The 19,321-nt window shown below is 62.8% G+C and overlaps 3 protein-coding genes across 5 annotated transcripts in view; 2 read left to right on the top strand and 1 right to left on the bottom strand.

The window, feature by feature from the left end:
• Nucleotides 1–208: 208 nt before the first annotated feature.
• Nucleotides 209–2,386, top strand: LOC113916132 (neutrophil elastase-like). The gene is made up of 5 exons (XM_027582029.1): nucleotides 209–285; nucleotides 687–843; nucleotides 1,101–1,242; nucleotides 1,857–2,087; nucleotides 2,186–2,386. Exons 1-5 carry the CDS (start codon nucleotides 219–221, stop codon nucleotides 2,384–2,386), a joined length of 798 nt encoding a protein of 265 aa, XP_027437830.1. The 5' UTR covers nucleotides 209–218.
• Nucleotides 2,387–4,343: 1,957 nt separating this feature from the next.
• Nucleotides 4,344–6,296, top strand: CFD (complement factor D). 2 transcript variants are annotated; one of them, XM_027585961.1, is made up of 5 exons: nucleotides 4,344–4,688; nucleotides 5,166–5,319; nucleotides 5,410–5,554; nucleotides 5,641–5,898; nucleotides 6,078–6,296. In XM_027585961.1, exons 1-5 carry the CDS (start codon nucleotides 4,631–4,633, stop codon nucleotides 6,237–6,239), a joined length of 777 nt encoding a protein of 258 aa, XP_027441762.1. In that variant the 5' UTR covers nucleotides 4,344–4,630; the 3' UTR covers nucleotides 6,240–6,296. The 2 variants fall into 2 exon arrangements, with proteins under 2 accessions (XP_027441762.1, XP_027441761.1); XM_027585960.1 differs by having other exon boundaries at nucleotides 4,345–4,688; nucleotides 5,163–5,319.
• Nucleotides 6,297–8,313: 2,017 nt separating this feature from the next.
• MED16 (mediator complex subunit 16) overlaps nucleotides 8,314–19,321 on the bottom strand; it is a 12,586-nt gene continuing 1,578 nt past the window's right edge. For both annotated transcript variants that reach the window (XM_027587389.2, XM_027587390.2), the window contains 14 exons: nucleotides 19,047–19,231; nucleotides 18,003–18,110; nucleotides 17,525–17,694; nucleotides 16,550–16,981; nucleotides 15,937–16,042; nucleotides 13,770–13,925; nucleotides 13,458–13,669; nucleotides 12,607–12,813; nucleotides 12,232–12,442; nucleotides 11,739–11,872; nucleotides 11,027–11,219; nucleotides 10,540–10,756; nucleotides 9,481–9,564; nucleotides 8,314–8,986 (listed from right to left, as the gene is read on the bottom strand). In XM_027587389.2, the coding sequence (XP_027443190.1) occupies nucleotides 8,860–8,986; nucleotides 9,481–9,564; nucleotides 10,540–10,756; nucleotides 11,027–11,219; nucleotides 11,739–11,872; nucleotides 12,232–12,442; nucleotides 12,607–12,813; nucleotides 13,458–13,669; nucleotides 13,770–13,925; nucleotides 15,937–16,042; nucleotides 16,550–16,981; nucleotides 17,525–17,694; nucleotides 18,003–18,110; nucleotides 19,047–19,179 (2,490 nt within the window). In that variant the 5' untranslated portion in view covers nucleotides 19,180–19,231 and the 3' untranslated portion in view covers nucleotides 8,314–8,859. The remainder of the gene's footprint in view (nucleotides 8,987–9,480; nucleotides 9,565–10,539; nucleotides 10,757–11,026; nucleotides 11,220–11,738; nucleotides 11,873–12,231; nucleotides 12,443–12,606; nucleotides 12,814–13,457; nucleotides 13,670–13,769; nucleotides 13,926–15,936; nucleotides 16,043–16,549; nucleotides 16,982–17,524; nucleotides 17,695–18,002; nucleotides 18,111–19,046; nucleotides 19,232–19,321) is intronic.

A 19,321-nucleotide genomic window follows, 5' to 3' on the forward strand; every position in this document is an offset into this window, starting at 1 on the left:
ATCATGCAGCCCTAGCGGAGACCGTGCTGGAGGCAACCTGGGCCCCTCGCGCACCTCCTCCCACCCCCCTCTTCCCATCACTCACCCCCCAGGGCAGGGGAGAGGAAGTGGGGACACCTGGCCCCACCGTGGGGCAACTGCAACGGCCTCCGGGCATGGGGTTATAAGAGGGGCAGATGGGCGCAGGGGGGCAGAGACGCCAGAGCCCCGGCCCGGCCATGACTCCAAGCCGCAGCGCCTCCAGCCCTGCCCTCGCGCCCCTGCTGCTGGCCATGCTGCTGGGCGGTGAGTGGGGCCACGTGTCTGTCCGTCTGTCTGTCCCTCTCCGCGTGCCCTGGACCCTCACGGCCCCTCACCCTCGTGGGAAGGTGGCAGCCAGGACGAGGAGGCCCGTTTGCAGAGGAGGACACGGGTTCTGAGTGGTGAGGCCGCCAAGGGAGCCCAGAGCCGGGGTTCGAACCAGAGGTCATGCTCTGGGGACCCCGAAGCCGTTAGGTCTCAGCCTAGCTGTGCTGGGTCAGGGTGTGGGGTGGTGGCAGGCCCCCTCTGCCCTCTGGGCCTCAGTTCCCTCCCCTGGGCCACAAGCCCGTGAGGAGCCCCAATCCCGCTGTGAGGTCCAGGGGGCACTGGCCCCCAGGCGGGGCTCCTCCATGGTGCTCACCGCCCCCCCCACCCCGTGTCCTCAGGCCCGGCCCTGGCCTCGGAGATCGTGGGTGGCCGCGACGCCCGGCCCCACGCGTGGCCCTTCATGGTGTCCCTACAGCGGCGTGGAGGTCACTTCTGCGGTGCTACTCTCGTCGCCCCCAACTTCATCATGTCGGCTGCCCACTGCGTGGATGGTTTGTGAGTCACCCTGGCTCATGCCTGCCTTTCGGGGAGCCCCGTCTCCACATCTGTGTAATGGGGAGAGTGAGGCCAGGAGCCCAAGGTCCTCCCAGGGGCCCGCCCCGCGCCGGGCCCGCCCCGCGCCCGCCCCGCGCCCGCATTAGCGCACCCTCCCCGCCAGGCCTCCCTGGGCTCTGGTGGGGCCCAGCTGAGCTCTGGGGGCTCCCTACCACCAGGACCACCTCCAATCACCTCCTGTCTCTCCCTTGCTGCAGGAACTTCCGGTCGGTGGTGGCCGTGCTGGGGGCACATGACCTGGGGCAGCGTGAGCCCACCAGGCAAACATTTGCCATCCAGCGGGTCTTTGAAAACGGCTTCAACCCCCAGATTCTGCTGAACGACATCGTGATCCTCCAGGTGTGGAGCTGGGCAGGGCAGGGTGGGGATGCCCAAGAGGGGACCCGGCAGGTGCAGAGGCCCAGGGGCAGGATGCCTGGGGAGGGGGCCAGAGACTGGGGGACACGGTGGGAGCCCCGGCCCTAAGCGGGTACGTGACCCTGTTGTACCTCAGTCTCCACCTCTGTAACAGGGGGAAATAAACCCCGCCTGGCAGGGCTGTTGAGAACTTAAATGAGATGATATGGGAAGCTCTGAGCCGTTGTCGATCCACAAACGGTTGTTATTTGTGTGACCGAGCACAGGGACAGTTCCTGTCTTTGTGAAATGGGGCAAAATTCCCCACATTCAGCTGGCGTGAGACGTAAGGGTGAAACCCTCCCTTCCCCACTGCTTGCAAAGTTATGATTATTCTCTGGGAATGTTCTAGAACAAGGGTTTTATTGTCATTGCTGTTGCCCACGGTGTGTTTTATTGAGTACCCACTGTTTACTGCATTCAAGGCATGTCCAGAGATGCCCTGAGCCACTGTGGTTGCTCCCATTGTAGAGATGGGGAAACTGAGGCTCGGGGAGGAGAGGGTCATGGCCCACCACCCCCCGTGACGCTCTGACGCTCTGTCCTGCCCACTGCAGCTCAATGGGTCAGCCACCATCAACAGGAACGTGCAGGTGGCCAGGCTGCCTGCCCAGAATCAAGGTGTGGGCAGTGGGGTACCGTGCCTGGCCATGGGCTGGGGCCAGCTGGGCACGAACCGGCCACTACCCAGGATCCTGCAGGAGCTCAACGTGACCGTGGTGACCACCCTCTGCCGCCGAGCCAACGTGTGCACGCTGGTGCCCCGCCGGCAGGCCGGCATCTGCTTTGTGCGTACTGCCAGCCCCCCGAGGCCCTACCCCGCTCCCGCCTGGGCTGCAGCCAGAGCCCTGGAAGCCCAGCCTCCCAACCCTGTCTGTCTCCACAGGGGGACTCTGGCGGGCCCCTGGTCTGCAACGGGCTGGTCCAGGGCATTGACTCCTTCATCCGCGGAAGCTGCGGCTCTGGGTTCTACCCGGACGCCTTTGCTCCGGTCGCACAGTTCGCAGACTGGATCAACTCCATCATCCACCGTGGCCACGACCGCCCCTCCCTCCACCCGCGGGACCCGGCCAGCAGGACCGGCTAGCAAGGGGCCGCCCCTGGCCCGGCCCTGCCCGCACTGCATCCTTCGCGTCTCACACAATAAAAACCCTCTCTGTTTTGTACGCATGTGTCCAGGTGCCGGTGGTTGTGCAGCTGGGTATGGAACACAGTCAGCAAAGTGTCTGGGGTGTCTCACGAGCGTGTTGTCACCAAAGAGTGGCAAATCCAGGGCATTGGGGTAAGAAGGCCCTTCCCCACCCTCCACAAAAGGACGCCGGTTGCCATTTCGGGTTCCCAGCGAATGACATTAGTGTGCCGGTGGCGAGGGTACAGACTGGAGCCGCTGCTCACTGAGGGCCCCACGGCACAGGGCCTGCGCTGGGTCTTTGCTCCCGTTCACTCCGCTGGCCCTCTCTCCGGCCCTTGAGGCGGCTCCCATCGGCGCCCCATTTTGCAGATGAAGAAGTGGGAGTGCAGACAGGTGTGAAGCCGTGCTCAGGAGCCTAGGTTTGAGACCCAGATCTGTGACTTTGGGCACCTTGCTCTCTTGCCCTCCCTGCAGGAAGGAGGGAGGTGAGGGGTCTGGGCCCCAGAACGGCCTCGGCCTCGTGAACCCCCCCCCCCCACTCCTGCTGGGGGTCATCAGCCTGGGCTCTCCTGCAGGGTTTTCTGGCCTTTGGTGCTCCCTCTGCCTGCTGGGCTGCTCCCTGGCGGCTCCCCTCACCACACCTCCTCCCAGGTCCTGGCTGCTAAGAAGGTGTCTGCCCGCAATTGCCCTTTCAACGGAACACTAGACTATACCCTAGCGGTCTCTCCACGCCAACACAGCTTCTGGGGGTATTCAGGGTTATTTACTGAACCATCCTGTCTTGCTGAATCATTCCCAAATTTTGTTGCAATTCCCAACTCTTACATAATCTGGACTTCATACCCTAATGGGTTTTTGTTTGAAGTTCCTGATTTCAATAGGAAACATGTTAGGATCTAACAAATCACACTGGTTATATTTTTTTCTATTCTTCTCTGCATATGAAATAGTCCACAGTGAAGAGGAAAGAAGTAGAAGGGAACATATTGTGCAGTGTGTCCCCTGGAGTCCACCCCACACTTGTGGTCCCAGCACTGCCCCCACCGTGGGTTCATGAAATGTTGATCCATCATCCCCACCTTATAAAGGGCCATGTAACCCACCTTGTGCTCATCAGAACCTGACATCCCTTGCTCACAGTGATTGGTTTGGGAGGGAACATGCGCTCAAAGCTAAGCTAATCAGACACAGCCTTGAGAAGCTGGCTGGAAAGAAGGGGAATTCTGGGGAAGGGCCCACTGACCACTGGGCTGAGTCTGGGGCCTCTGGGCCCACCACAGGGGAGCCTGGTGAGGAGAAAAGTCACCAAGGAGGAGAGGAGAAACCAGAGACAGAGAAACCTGATATTGTTCAGGCCCCTGGATCAAGCCACACCTGAAGGGAGACCCTGAAATTTCCATTTAAATTTCCTTGTTGAAAACTCCACCGAGTTCAACTTGATTTTTCTTTTTCTTTTTAAAAAAGATTTTATTTATTTATTTGAGAGAGAGAGTCCGAGCAGAGGGAAGGGCAGAGGGAGAGGGAGAAGCAGACTCCCCACTGAGCAGGGAGCCCGACGCTGGGCTCGATCCCAGGACCCCGGGATCATGACCTGAGCCAAAGGGAGACGCTTCACCGACTGAGCCCCCCAGGCGCCCCTCAAGTTGGTTTTTCTGTCTTCTCAGCTGCCCCTACACACTACCTTTCTAATACTCTACTTGCTGGGGTATCAGGCCCCAGAGCCACGGAGGACAAGGACCTCAGGTGACCTTCTTCCCACCCCCACCCAACCTCTTCTCCTAGTTCGGGGAGGAAGAGAAGAAGGGAGGGGCAGAAAAATGACGAAGGTGGTTGTTTACAAGCTGTAGCCTCCAGGTCCTGTTGCAAAACTTTGGGGCTAGAAGGGCACTCTGGGGAGACTGACTGGGCTGGTGGGGGGGGCGGTGCCGAAGGGTAGGTCGTCCTCTTCTGCTTTCTGCCCATCCTGAGGGTGCTGCCCACACGAGGGCCAGTCCTGATCAGGCACCCCCAACTGCCTGTGTGGTCTTGGTGCGGAGCCGGGAGGGAGCTTAACCCCAGTGCTGAGGAGGGTGGAAGCGGGCAGGCAGGTGTCGCTGTCCCCAGCTGGACCGCGGCCCACCCAACAGACAGGACCGGCGAGGGAACCGCCCCCAGCCACGCTCGTACAAGTGCCCCCCAGGCTCCAGCCACAGCAGCAACATGGCCGGCCGCCTGGTGCATCTCGTGACTCTGGTCCTCCTAGGGGCAGCCGTATGTGGTGAGTGGACCTAGGACGAGGGGACAGTGGGAGCCACGAGTCGGGGGGGCAGTTGCCAGACACCCGCCACCCCCGCCCGGCTCCACTAGGTGGGCAGGAAGGGGGACACGTGCATGGAAGGCTCTGAAAGTCAAGGAATTTTCAGAACTTCCAATGTGAGACCTGAGCTTTCCCCACAGTGAGGATCCGCAGCTGCGCGGGGCAGGACCAGCGAAGCCAGCACTGGCGGGACCGCAGCCCCACTTGGCTCCCGTTTGCCTTGAAGCTGTTAGGCGCAGTGTACAGGCCCGGGATTTGCCCCAGACCCCACCATTCTGTCCGCCGGCTGTGCTCTCTGGCCCCTGCGCAGTTCGCCCCTCTGGCGGGTAGAATGCCAGGCCTGAGCGGGCTGCAGCGGCCAGGGTGCAGGAGGGAGGTGTGCGGGCTCGCCTCTGGTCAGCGCCGAAGCGCTCACGCCCACCTGCCCATCCCCAGCAGCGCAGCCTCGCGGGCGGATCCTGGGCGGCAGCGAGGCCGTGTCCCACGCGCGGCCCTACATGGCATCGGTGCAGGTGAACGGCAAGCACGTGTGCGGCGGCTTCCTGGTGTCCGAGCAGTGGGTGCTGAGCGCAGCGCACTGCCTGGAGGACGCGTGAGTGGCCTGGAGAGAGGCGGAGCAAAGAGCGCGGGAGGAGGTTTGGCTGGGGTGGGGACGTGGCTCTGATGTGGACCCCACTCCCAGGGCGGACGGGAAGGTGCAGGTGCTCCTGGGCGCACACTCCCTGTCGCAACCGGAGCCCTCCAAGCGCCTGTACGACGTGCTCCGCGCAGTGCCCCACCCAGACAGCCGGCCAGACACAATCGACCACGACCTCCTCCTGCTGAAGGTCAGCCAAGTCCGGCCGCAACCCCTCCGGCCGCACGCACCCCCACCCACCCCCGCCCTGACGCTCGCTTCCGCCCCATTCCGTAGCTGTCAGATAAGGCCGAGCTGGGTCCCGCCGTGCAGCCCCTGGCCTGGCAGCGCGAGGACCGCGACGTGGCGGCCGGCACGCTCTGCGACGTGGCCGGCTGGGGTGTGGTCACCCACGCGGGCCGCCGGCCAGACCGCCTGCAGTACCTGCCCCTGCGGGTGATCGACCGCGCCACCTGCAACCTGCGCACGTACCACGACGGCACCATCACTGAGCGCATGATGTGTGGGGAGAGCAACCGTCGGGACACCTGCAAGGTGCGCGGGGAGAGTGGGGCCGTCGAGGGGGCGGGGCGTGCGGCGAGGTGGGCCTGGGGGCGGGGCGGGACCGAGGTCCGGACTGGTGCGGAGGAGAGGGAGGGCTCCGAGCGAAGAGAGCCCGGCGCGGGGTCGGGGGCGCGGCGCGCGGACGCAGCACTCACGGCCCGCCCCCACAGGGCGACTCCGGGGGCCCCCTGGTGTGCAGGGGCGTGGCCGAAGCCGTGGTCACTTCGGGCTCGCGCGTGTGCGGCAACCGCAAGAAGCCCGGCATCTACACGCGCGTGGCGAGCTACGCGGCCTGGATCGACGGTGTGCTGGCCGAGGGCGCGGCCGCCTGAGGAGGCCCCGGGGGGCGGCGGTCACCGGGGTCGAGCAATAAAAGTTCTGTCCAGCAAGCGCCCCGCCTGCCCTGAGCACGCGCCGCCGGCCGCGGGGGGCCGCGACCCGACTCTTCCACCCGGGATGGGGTAGGGGCTCACGTCCCAGGTGCCCCTTCCGCTCCGGCGGACGTCCGGCCCTCCTCTGTCGGGTCTTCCCAAGCGGGGCGGGAGGGCCCACTGTGTGCGAGGCCCTGCTCTGCGCTGAGCTTTAGGTACACAGACCCTCTGAAGTCAGTCGTGTTCATGCGACCCATGTCCCACATCGGGAAACTGAGGCTCAGAGGCTTCGTGACTCTCCTGAGATCCGAGGAAGCTCCCGGCAAAGCCTGGATTCGACCCCAGAACTACAGCACCTGCGCTCGTGGTCATCGCCAGGTGCTCCGGGGTTCACGGAGCGAGTGAGGTGGATGGGTGTCCCAGAGCAGCCACACTGACTGGGCGCCCTGGGTCTCAGTTTACCATTCTGGACAACGACGAGGTCAGAGGGCAGAACCCAGGCCCTGAGGCCCTTTGCTTTCTCCCACCTGGATGAGGAGCCATTGAGACCCAGCACCTGCTAGGCCCCGGGTGTCAAGCTTGGCCCACAAAAAGGACTCATGACTTCCCTTTTGTTGAAAAGGAGACTGAGGGTCTGAGAGGTGAAGTCATGGGCCCCACTGGGGGTTGGGGAATTGGGACTGGAACCTGTGGCCAAGTTTTACTTTCCTACTACAGGGTGTTCACCTTGGAGTCATACGCTCATTCGTACACAAGCACTTACTGAGCACCTACTGTGTGCTCAGTCCTGGGCTGGGCACTGTGCACACAGACACCTGCTCATAGTAACCGTCCAAGACACCTCACGGCGTGGCGGCATGGGCTCCAGAATGAGGGGACCCGGACCCCATCTCTTGACGGGAATTACGTTCATGTCATAAGACCACAACTTAACCTTAAACCCGTGATGTGAGTGCAGAACAGGCCCATTGTTCTAAAACAAGTAACCAGCTTAAAAAGTAGGACTTGAGAGAGACAATGGCTAAAGAGGATGGGGCCCAGTGAGGGGTGTGGAGCGCCAAGCAGAAGCATGCAGGAGCCCTGAACCTCAACCACGCAGACGGCACAGCAGTGGGGGCTAGGCACCATCCGGGGGGAAGGACTCTGTGGAGCTCGCCTCCGGGGAGAAGAGCTCTCTTTTCTGCTCCCCAAAACTGTCCCCAACTCTGCCCTACATGTGAGGTAGACCAACAATTTGCACGTCTTCCTCCACTGGCTCACGGACGGCTCTGTCCATCAGCAGTGCCCACTCACCCAGGTACGCCTCGACCAGGGGAGGCTGCCCTCGGGGTGCCTGTGTCACTAAAGGGGGACCAGGCAGTGGTGACCAGCAGGGTGGGAGGCAAGGCAGGCAGCAGGAGCCTGCCAACTCAGTCAAGGGCCAGCTCCCACCTCCACGCCTGCCCCCAGCACGGGCCCACAAATGCCAAGTCCCCGCAGAAAGCGTCAGCTCCAACAGCGGGCCCTCCTGGGCAACACGGGCCCAGCCAGGTAATGGGGCTCACAGAGCTCCCACCCACCCTGGAAGCGGCCCCCCCCCCCCCCCCCAGCGCATGCACAGCATTTACCTCCTGGGGGCATCCACCTGGCCTGCCCTCCCTGAGCCTTCCAGCAGGAAAACAAGAGAACCAATTAGCGCTCCACAGGCAGGGCGCTCTGTCTGGAGGCCTGGGGTGCAGGACGTAATTGGGAAAAGTGCTTGTTGGCAGAAGGCGGAACCCCTGGGGGAACCAGGCCTGAGCTTCCAGAAACCCAGGGCCCTCGGTGTGCGGGGGCAGGGGGGGGAGATGGTCAAGTGGGGAGGCAGGGAAAAAGGAGACAGACACATGCATCAACAGAAGCCCACCGTGTCCAGCCCGCGACTCCCTGCAGGGACCGGTGATTAGCACACAGTAGGTGCTCCATAAATGTTGACAGCAAGACAGTGACACATGGGCACAGGAGCCCAGAACTGGGGGACGGGGAGGGGCAGCACCCAGCACCGACATGACACCTGTGAGCCAGCAGGACGTTTATTGGGCCTGCTGAGGTCAGAACCACCCGGATGCATTGGCAGGAACAGGTGAGGAGACGGAAGCGGGTGTCCCGGCGGGTGTCACTGGCAGCACCCACAGAGATGCCAGACAGCTCACAGGTTTGCGTGGCACATTCTAAAGAACGGAGGCCCGGGGCATCCCAGACCCTCGGAGCCAGGATCTGGGGCATCCAGAGGGGCCGCTGAGGTCTGGGTGTCCAGGGAGGGCGGCACATGTGCTGTGGTCCTGCCTGAGACCGTGAGATCCACAGGCCTGTCTCGGTCACCACCTGGCACAGGTGGACAGGTAGCTGGGTCCCTCCACCCTGGATCCACCATAAGGCTTCGAGGGAGAGAAAGCAGCCCCCACTGGGCCGTGGGGCACCAACGTGAGGCTTCAGGCCACGTCCTCCCCTGCCCCGTCCAGTGACAGGGCCCGGAAAGCCAACTTCCAGGACGCCTATTTCGCAAAGCACCTGATGAACATCTGGAGTGTGTGGAATGCTGTGTCACCAGCGAGAGCCCTGGTCAGGGGTAGCTGAGGGGCACCCGCCGCCACAGCCCCCCACACAGGCAGTTCTTAATCCAGCGCTGCTCCCACTGTTTGACAGCTGTCGTCTTATTGGGTGACCTGAGCATGGTGACACAGCCGCACCTGGGGGCAGAGCCAGGCAGGTGAGCCCTGGCTGGGGCTGTCCTTCCATCTGCCACTGGGCCTTGGCACATGCTGCTTCCCCCCCACAAGAGTGCTGTTCCCGGCACCCCCCCCAATGCCGAGCTGGCTCCTCCACATCCTTCCACCCCAGCTCAGGCATCGCCCCCTCACCTCTGTGAGCCGATGAGGTGGGGTTGTGGGGTTTTTGAGTCCCGGCTCGGCTGCTCCCTAGCAGCAGTGACCCCAGGAGCCACAACCTGCATCCAGGGTTCTCTGGCAACAACTGGGGTCATATTTGCACAGGGCCCATGCTTCATTTCTGTATTGTTGGGCTCCTGAGCGTTCCCCCAGGGCAGCCACAGGCTGCGTGGTCACCTGTACCCAGACACCTGCTCACCGCCGGTGCCCGAGGGTGGGACACCTGGCAGCCCCGCATGGGAGGCACTCCCATGACCCGTGTCGATGGAGGGGGGTCCGAGGTGGGCAGCACTCACCTGGTGCAGGTCTTGCACTCCTCCGTGGGGTAGGCTCCCAGGTGCAGCCTCCGCAGGTGGTCGATCTTGGGCTGGCCCGGTGCCCTGGCGGACGAGAGAGAACATGAGTGGCTCAGGGGTCCATGCACACACCTGCACACATAGGCACAGACCTCCCTCTGACATGCACGCCCTCCACCTGCAGACACAGCAGCGCTGGAAGGCACAGGAGAACCCATGGGAGGGGACCTGGGGGCTGGGTGGGGCTGCACCAGTATTAAATACATCTGAACTTTCCAGAACAATGAATTTAAAACCTCCTTGTGATCAGCCCCCTCTTAAAGTTTTTCCTGAAAGCCAAGCACAAATGAAAGCTTGGTATTTATCAGGCGGTCCCTCCCGTTATGAGACAAGAAAGATGCCAGAAGCTTGCGGAGCCCAATGCCCGAAGTATTTCACTCAAAGGGGGCCACATGGGGCTGTCTTCCTTTGGCTCATCTGCGTTTTCTGAAATTTACACCCAAAGTAACAGACGCACGGCGAATTCACACGAGTCTGTCATGTGAGTGTCTGAAATGGAGAAGCACCTTGCGTGACCTCGAATCGGTGCATCTTTCCTGCCTAAAGAGCAGGGACGAAACCCTGCCCCGCAGTGCTGCTGGGCAGTAAGGGCTGACCCGACGCGTTCCAACAGCAGCTGCCCATGGCGGGCTTCCGGAGGTCACCTCTCACCCCGAGAACACCCTGCCTAATGCTGTGGTTTGTCCACCCGGGGCCCGGGGCCACGCTGCAGCGTCTGCACTGCACTCTTCCACGGTGGGCCATGGGCTGCACAGGACATGCTTGAGCTCCACAGGGGCTGGGGCCTGAGTCAGACGCCGGCCACGCGACACTCCCACGGGGGGCAACAGACTGGAGGGACAGTGACACACACGGATGCCCGGGTGCAGGCATGGAGAGGCGGCAGGGCCATCACCGGCTGAGCAAGGATGTCTCCCGGGGCCAGCGTCACGATCAAGGCCAGAGAGCAGTGGCTGGCCCGGTGCAGGCGGAAGCCATGGGGCAGAGGCGGGCACGCACCTGACGAGGCCGTCCAGCTGCAGGGTGCTGGCGCTGGTGGGCAGCGTGGGAGCCCTGCCGAAGTGCAGGCGCAGAGGCTGCTTGGGCTGCAGGCGGCTGACCAGGCCGTCGCTGACGGGCAGCCAGTCCAGGCTGGGGATGAGCAGCTGGCTGGGCAGCAGGCAACACTCATCCACAAGGGCCTCATCTGGCTCGCTCGTGGGGCCCTCGTCACGGCCTACAGGGAGGGGACCACGGGGATGCACTGCTGGCCGGGGAGCACCAGGCTCCCCGACTAACAAGCATGCAGTGAGCCCTGGGCTCCCTTCCTGGCATCAGGGGTCCAGCGACACGAGACAGCAGACGGTGCTGTCACTCCATGAGCATCTGTGCTGGGCGCTGGGGACCAAGACAGTCTGACCTGGGAGGCTGGTGCTTGGGGGCTGGGGGCGTCTCAGCCAGGACTTGTGTTGTGGTGGGGGGATGAGAGCTGGGGGTGGGGTCTTACAGCAGATCCACAGCTTGGTGAGCAGGCGGAAGAGCAGGGACATGCTATCCTGGGTGTCTGAGGTGGCCGTGTACACAGGCAGGCAGCTGGGCTTCAGCAGGCCCCAGATGCGGATGACGACCATCAGCTCCCGCAGCGTGCCCAGCGAGGTGCCGTCCCGCAGGAAGCTGTGACCCGGCCGCAGTGGGGAGCCCTACAGGGAGAGGCACTCGGGCTGTACGCCTAAGTGTGTGCAGCACTCCGGGACCTCAGCGTGCAGGGAAACAGGCCAGGGCAGCCCCGGGCACTGGGCCACCGGCATTCTGGAAGCAGAGTCAGCGACTCCAGCAACCGGCCACCGTGCAGTGCCAGGAGGAGGAGGCGAAGCGGTTACCTCTGGCAGCCAACGCGTGGGAAGGGGGAAGAGGGATTTCAAATCGTCCTGGGAGGAGCAGAGAATTTAAATCCGGGGCAGGAGATGCACTCGGCCACCCTCATGGCCTGGGGTTGGGGCGGGTGTGGGGCTGACCCCTGTGCACAAGCCCCCAGGGAAGGTGGGTGCACACAGCTCACTGCCCCTGAACTCTGGGAGGACTGGGCGGGGGCGCTGCTGCAGAGGGGGGCGGGGCGCTGCTACAGAGAGGGGCGGGGCGTCGCTGCAGAGGGGGGCGGGCCAAGACCCAGGGGGCGGGGGCTGTGCGGAGGGGGCTGGGACCGCCCAGGGGGACCGCACCTGGTTGGGCAGGCTGGCCAGCAGGTAGAGCACGAAGTCCCCCACCCACTGCAAGAGCTGCTGCAGCGCCTGAAGTGTGTTCATGTCCAGGACGAACTCCTCCGTCTTGAGGTTGATCATGACCTTGTCGATGTCTGGGAGGGGACAGGCCATCAGGCACACCAGAGCCTCGCGGCTCATGCATGCACACGGGGGCGCCAGGCTCTGCGTCCCTGGTCCCACCGCCGGCACCCCGCAGCACCCACGGTGAGCCGGGCCCCGGACCTTGAAGAAGAGGGCCCTGGGTCAGAGCGGCCCGTCAGGACTCCGCTCCCCAGCCTGGTCCGGCTGACGCTGCCCTGTGGCTACCATCTGTCCCCAGCTCTGGGGCGAGCCCCCGTGAGGGCCCTTCCGGCGACCGCCCCCACCCCATGCCTGGCACGTGGTCAACACCCCACCCCTCAGGTGGGGCTTAGGATGACCGCTCGTGCAGGGTGTCGGGGGTCGGACCCACCGGCGTCGGTGATCTTGGTGCAGACCTCGGTCAGCCGGTCGCCGGGACTCTTGTCAGGTGTGTTGAGGAAGTGGGGACGCAGGAGGGACTTGAGCGTGGAGCTGACGGCCACAAGGAAGAGCTTGGCATGGTAGTCGCACACACGGGCCACCGTGCAGGGTGACAGCTTGCACAGCGAGGCCTTCATGGCCAGGATCCGGGTGGACAAGACCTGGGTGGGGGCAGGCGGTGGGAGCGGGTGGCCCACGGGCAGGGCCAGTCCCGCAGGGGGCCGGGAAGCAGCTTCTGCCAGAGCGCCCGCGGGGGCTGATTTCTCGCAGGAGAGGCCGAGGTTCGGAGCTCGCTAATGGGGTAGGGGCAGCGAGCGCGGCCTACCTGCTGCAGCGCGGCGTTCTGACGCGTGTACTCCTCGTGCAGCTTCTCCACCAGGCTCTGCACCATGCCAGGCTGCACGTGCAGCAGCGTGTCCCACCAGTCGTAGCCCGTCACCATGCAGTACTCCAGCAGGAAGAGCAGGTGCCGCAGGGCCAAGCTCACGTCCAGTGCGTGGCCCATGGACGGCGAGATGCGCAGCATGCTCAGCTGCCGGGGGGAAGCGCCAGGTGAGGGCCGAGCCGGCTGCGCCCTCGGGCAGGGAGGAGAGTGCCGGGGGGACCTGGGCCCCGGCCCCATACCGACTGACCCCAGGAACCCAACGCTCCCCCCCTGGGCCTTGCAAATCCACTCGCGGGCCACAGGGTCTCCAGAAGCAGAACCCCTCCCGCAACGAGAGACCCGCTGGCCTGCCTGCCACATGGACACGCCAAGGACAGGGCCAACAGTAAGCGGATTTAGGCAGGAAGCACAAAGAAAAGGGACTCACAGAAGCTGATTTCATGAGGGGTCTGCAATGGAAGGTGGGGAGCGGGGTGAGCATGCACAGCGCACCCATGTGCCAGGCCAAGGTACCCCGGGAAGATGTTTACTAAGCACCTAGGAGGCCCTGGTGCCACAGGAGGCTTATGTACGTCACCACGGTGAAGAGCAACCATCCTCACGGTTCCTGCTTGCTGAGCACCTACTGTGCGCCCCAGACCACAGCAGACCCTTCTCTGGGACCCCAGGGGGTCAGAAGAACCCCACCACACAGATGAGGAATCTTGGCCTGTCCAGCAGCAGGGACAGGAGTGGGGGGTCCCGGGGCCCACCCCCCACTCTTCCCTGAGGCCCAGAGCTTCGAAGCTCACCTTCCCGTGGTTGTCGATGCCGACCAGGGCCAGCGAGGTCCAGGAGAGCTGCATGGCCTTGAAGTGGACAGCAGGGCCGGTGGTCCGTGGGCGCTTGATGGCTGGCTCGTCAGCGGAGCGCGGGGCCGCGGAGCTGTAGAAGACGGCCATGCTCTGCAGTGACAGCCGGTGCACAATGTGGACGCTGCCGTCGTGAAAGGCCAGGGCCAGCCCTGCAGGTGGGAGTGCAGGCAGCTGAGCCATGCGGAGCGCTGGGGACACATGCTGGCAGCTAGGGCAGGAAGGGGCTGCCCAGGGCAGAGGGGGCAGTACCGAGGCCGGGGTAGAACTGGGTGTCGCTGGCCACCTTCAGGTCAGTGTTGGTGAGCGAGATGGGCAGCTTAGGCAGTGCCACAGCAGACACGCGGTCCAGGTCGTTGGTGGCGGACAGGATCCGCCATTTCAGAATCATGGGCTGTTTGTCACCAACTGCAAACGGGGGTGGGGGGTGGGCGGGAAAACGGAAGAGGATGAGACACGGAGCAGGGCGGATCCCTGCAGAGGACGCCAGGCACGCCACCCTGGCCCCCCATCTGGCCCCGCACTGGGGACCCTGCCCCAGCATGGCCACTCAGAGCACTCCACGGCCCAGCCAGCCGTAGGGCTCACGGTGGGCCAGGGACAAGAGCTGGACCAGCACAATCCCGCCCTGGGACTTCACGGGACCACGAGGCTGGGGCTGGTGGCGGCAGCCCGGACCCCGCCACCACACACACCCTTGAGCCCCGGCCAGCCTGCGTCAGGTTTTCTTGTGATATAAGTGGTCCTGGGGCGGGCGGGGGGGGCGGGCAGCTCTGCCTGCCTTATGAGACTTGAGCTGGACAGTCAAGGCACCACAGATCGGCCCCCCTGCACCCACACCCTTGGTGATAAAAGCCCCCCAACAACTGGCGGACTGGTTTCTGTGAATCCAGGCTTGGCCAGTAGGTGCTGGCAAACGTGACATAGGCAGAGACTCCCACGGTGCTCATGCGCTGGGACACGCCGGGGCAGGCCTGCAGGGCTACGTGTGCCATGGGGGGAGACAAGATGCCCAGCCGACAGTCAGCAGCCTGAGCGCCTGGCAGCTGACAGCAGACCCACAAACCAGGCCAAGCAGCAGAGGCAGCCCCTCCCAGCAGGGCATGGAGCTGTGGTTTTGAGCTACTGAGTCTGGGGCTGGTCTGTCTGCTCTTCCCTGCCACCCCTCCACCTTAGAGCTCTGCCCTGAATGGCTTGTCACAGCTTATAAACTTGCTCTGAGCCCAGGGAGGGAGTCCCAGCAAGCCCTGCCCCCAGGGGAAACTGAGGCCCAGGGAGCAGACTGCCTAAGGCCAGAGGATAATTCAGTACCCAACAGGGACAACAGAGCTGGAACGGTAACCACAGCGGACGTCCAAGCAGCAGGCCAAGCCACCTGCACCTGAACGGGGCACAAACACTAGGTCGTGGCTGTGGCCAGGCTGGCCCTGGGGCTAGTCACCCTCTGCTCGGGGGCAGGGGGCCGTGCACACCTGTGGCCCTGCCTGCCACATGCGGTCACGCCGGCCACCGCCGACAAGCTGAGGACTCGGGGTCTGGGGAAAGGGCAGCTGTGACTGTCTCCACGTTAACCACTCTGCCCCACAGCGTGCAGCTTATGTAACCGCCCCGTGGGGGCAGGAGCCGCGGGGGCCTCTTGACACAGCTTCACTAGCAGGTCTCGAGTACCACCCCCTCCCCCCCAGGGCACAGCCAGCCACTCCAGGCTCCATTAGCACTCGTCAGCAGAGGCCAGCTCTCATCTACTTGGAAATCATCTGTGTGTGTGAGCCCCAGGGGTGTGAAAACCCAGGGGCTTTTCTGACTTCTCAGTCACTTCAGGCTGGGCTAGCACGTCCCAGGGTCCGTCAGGGAGAGGGGGTGCGCCTTGGGGGGGTGGGGGGGAGGTCAGTGCCATCTGGAGCCACTGCGGGTTCCACGTGGGTGCGGGGACAGGGGAGGGGGAGGTGAGCTAGTGCGTATGTTCTGCACCAACTCAGGCACGCCCTCTAGGCCTCAGTTTCCTCACCATAGACCAGACTTTTTGGAGGATTCTGTGGTTTTTAGGATTAACTGGCCTCTGTGGCCCAGGGGGCTGTGTGTACCCCCAGCCCTGCTGCAATGCGTATTTGTGCCCCCGTTTGCTGAGCCACTCTAGCTCCTGGCCTCTGCCCCAGGACCTTTGCACTGCTGTTCCCTCAAGCAGGCACATGCTCCCCACAGGAGGCGTCAGAGTGAGGCAGTCAGGCTACCCGCCTGTGGGACGACTGGTGGACCTCATGTCTCTGAGCCTCAGGGCAGGGGGCTCTCCAGGATGGGAATGAAGCAGCTGCACGGCAGGTATGAAGCAGGTGGAGTGGGCCGGCACTGGGTAGCTGTTCGGAGCAGTTCCCGCACGCTGCAATGGAAGCCCAGTGCCCCCAGGAGCGGGGGGACTCACCCACAGGTGAGATCTGCTGGAAAACATTGTTCACAGGAAGCCCCTCCTTCCGCAGGGACCAGCACTCCACGATGCTGCTTGTCTGGCTGGATGCACACAGGAGCACCTGGGGACGGCAGCAGCTGGTCAGGAGGGCAGGACTGGAACGGCAGATGTCGCGCCGGTGGCCGTCCCCCAGTGGAAAGCAGGGGGCAGCCGAGGAAACCATCAGGGCTTCACAAAGTTGGAGTCCTTACTGATGTGTGGTTACACTGGAGCCCTGAGTGACCACTGACCAACGGCCACAAAGATGTCCCCAGAGAGGACTCCATCCCGACTTCCAGGACCTGTAGGCTTTGGGGCCCAGAGTCCTCACGAGGGGGAGGCAGAGGATGGGAGTCCCAGAGATGGGCAGACCCCGTGCTGCCAGTGGTGAGGATGCAGGGGGGGCCCGCGGGCCAGGAAAAGGCCACAGCCGGGTCTCCCAGGCGCCCCGGGGGGACCAGCCCTGCCCACGCTGGGGTTTTAGCCCCGTGAGGCCCGCGTCAGACTCCTGACCCCATCTCGAAATGAGAAACGTGTGGAGTTCTGCTGCTGCAGCTGGGGGGCGGGCACCCCCCAGGCAGGAGCTCACCTGCTCCGACATGTCACGGGCCAGGAACTTGAGGTGGGTGATGGCGGGGAACTTGTCCTTGCGGTTGAGGTCAGTGGTGCAGCGCATGAAGAGCGAGGGCAGGATCTCAGTGTCGATGCGGCACTTCTCACTGACCACGCTAACGCACACCTTGTAAAACTGCACGGGGGAGGCACTGCTGCCGTCTGCGGTGGCCACCACGATGTTGCCACCGCCAGTGAAGGCGATGTCAGCCAGGGCCACACGGCCGCGCAGCCGGCACAGACTCTCCGTTGACGTTAGCACCTGCCCGCTGGGCTTGAGCAGGGACACGGTGACCAGGCCACTGACTGTCACTGCGATCCAGCCCTCCATAGGCTTGCCGCCAAACAGCGTGAGCGACGGTGAGAATTTGACGCGGGAGAACTTCTCACCGAAGCTGGAGGCACCTGACTATGGGGGGAGAAGGGAACAAGGGGTCTGTTTACTGCCAATGTCAGCCCCAGCTGAGGGCATCCTGACCAGGCTTTAGGGGTTTGCCCTTTGTGATCTGACAACCCCCCCTCTGGGGGCACAGAAAGACGAATTCTGGGATATAACTGAATCAAACAGTGGGTTGGATTTTGAGAACCAACCATCAGTGGTTCCCTGAGGATGCCAGCCACCAGTTAAACAGGAGGTTCACTAAGGACAACAGCCATCAGTTAAATGGAAGGTTCGCTGAGGACAGAGGCCATCAGTTAAATGGAAGGCTCGCTAAGGACAGCAGCCATCAGTTAAATGGAAGGTTCGCTGAGGACAGCGGCCATCAATTAAATAGGTGGCTCACTGAAGACACAGATGATGACAGCTTAATTGCAAGCATGAGTTGGGCCCAGGACTAGAAAAACCAAAGAATGCTGGTGGTGGGAGAGGAGGAGCAGGTGAACGACCAGGTGAACAAGCAGGGTGAATGATCTCACCTACTGCACCTGCTTGCTCAGGCAGGACACCCACCTTTTCCACGTGCAGGGCCAGCTTCACACCATTGTGCAGCCAGGACAGGGCCACGATGGGGTCCCCTTCCACCAGGCTGCCCACGTGGCTCTCCCAGCTGTTGGCCAGGTGGTCCGCCATGCTCCAGCACTTGATCTGCCCATCAGCATCAGCCGACAGGAGCCGGGAGCCTGTGGGGGGCAAACCCTCACCGTGGGCGGGGGCAGCTACTGGTAGTACATCCAGGGCCCGGGAGGAGCAGGCCTCAGGGCAGTGGAGCAGGGGAGTGGCACAAGGCGTGCTCCTAAAACAAGTGTGCATGTGGGGAATGTGAAGAGCCATGGCCACAAAGCCACAGGTTGAGGCTTCCAGTCCCAGCTGTGTATTCTGGGGACGTGACCAGGAAGGGAGAGCACATTGCCTTGAGATTCAGGATCAAGGATGAACATCACTGTCTCCCTCAGCCATGCAGGACCACCCGCCCCTGGCCTGTCCTCACCTGACTGGTCCCACTCGAGGCAGGTGATGGCCTCGCTGTGTTCTGAGTTGACGGAGTGCACATCCCAGGGGTGCTCTGTATCCAGGATATGGATCATGCGGGTGAGGTCTGCAGAAGACAGCACATGTTCAGCACAGTCACCAGAACAACCCTGAAGCTTCCGACAACCCCAGGAGGGCTCAGGGAGGGATCCAGAGAACATCCCACCCACGGGGACGGCAGAGGGCTGCTCTGCTGTTGACCCATGTAGACAGCCCCGGTGCTAACAAGGAGACCAAAGCAGGCCTGTGACCTCGCCACAAGCATGGTCATGTTTTTATTTTATTTTTTTAAAGATTTTATTTATTTATTTGAGAGAGAGAGAGTGAGAGATAGAGAGCACGAGAGGGAAGAGGGTCAGAGGGAGAAGCAGACTCCCCGCTGAGCAGGGAGCCCGATGTGGGACTCGATCCCGGGACTCCAGGATCATGACCTGAGCCGAAGGCAGTCGCTTAACCAACTGAGTCACCCAGGCGCCCGCATGGTCATGTTTTTAGAAGAGATGTAGAAAAAACTGGAAAAAAATGATCCCCCAAATGTTAACGGTGGGCATCACTCCATGGTTTTTTAGTCCTTACGCTAAATTTCTCTGCTTTTCTAATTTTCTCCAACAAGCACACATTGTTTAAACAACAGACAGAAAATAGGTCCCAGCAGAGTAACTTCGAGGCTTCCCGAAACAAGATAGTAACACGTATGGTCTGGAAAACTGCGCATCGAGTCTCCAAGCCCTAGGGGACCACACATCCCTTGCCCCGTTCCATCCCAAAGGGGTGATTCCAGGGTCTTCCCCCCTACCCTACCCCAGTACCAGGTATAGGAGAGCAGTGCATTTGCCCTTTGCACACCTGTGAGGTTAGGGTCCTCACCACCCCCAACTGTAGATGAGAAAACCCTGAGAGGGGCCACATGGGTGAGGGGTGACTCCCAGGCAGGCCTGGAGACCCAGTTCCCCAATGGGGACACCAGGGGAGGGGGGCTGGGCTGGGGGGCAAGGAGGCACACCTTGGTCATCATTTCGAAGGTCCGTGGTGAAGGCAATGAGGTTGCGGCAGGACCAAGCACAGGCCAGGGGCACTGACGGGCAGTGGGTACTCTTGGGCCATCTCTCCCACTCACAGACGTAAGCCAGATCCATTGTGCCCGCATGCCGCAGGTCACACAGCAAGGATGAGGATGGTTAGCAGCTCCTGAGGGAGGGGGTTGACAGGACGTTCTCTGAGTGCCCGCAGGGTGCCGGCTTACCACAGGGAATGCAACGAACCCAATCCCTGCCCTTG

The sequence above is a fragment of the Zalophus californianus genome, chromosome 1 (assembly GCF_009762305.2).
Source record: "Zalophus californianus isolate mZalCal1 chromosome 1, mZalCal1.pri.v2, whole genome shotgun sequence".
NCBI classification, from domain to species: Eukaryota; Metazoa; Chordata; class Mammalia; order Carnivora; family Otariidae; genus Zalophus; species Zalophus californianus.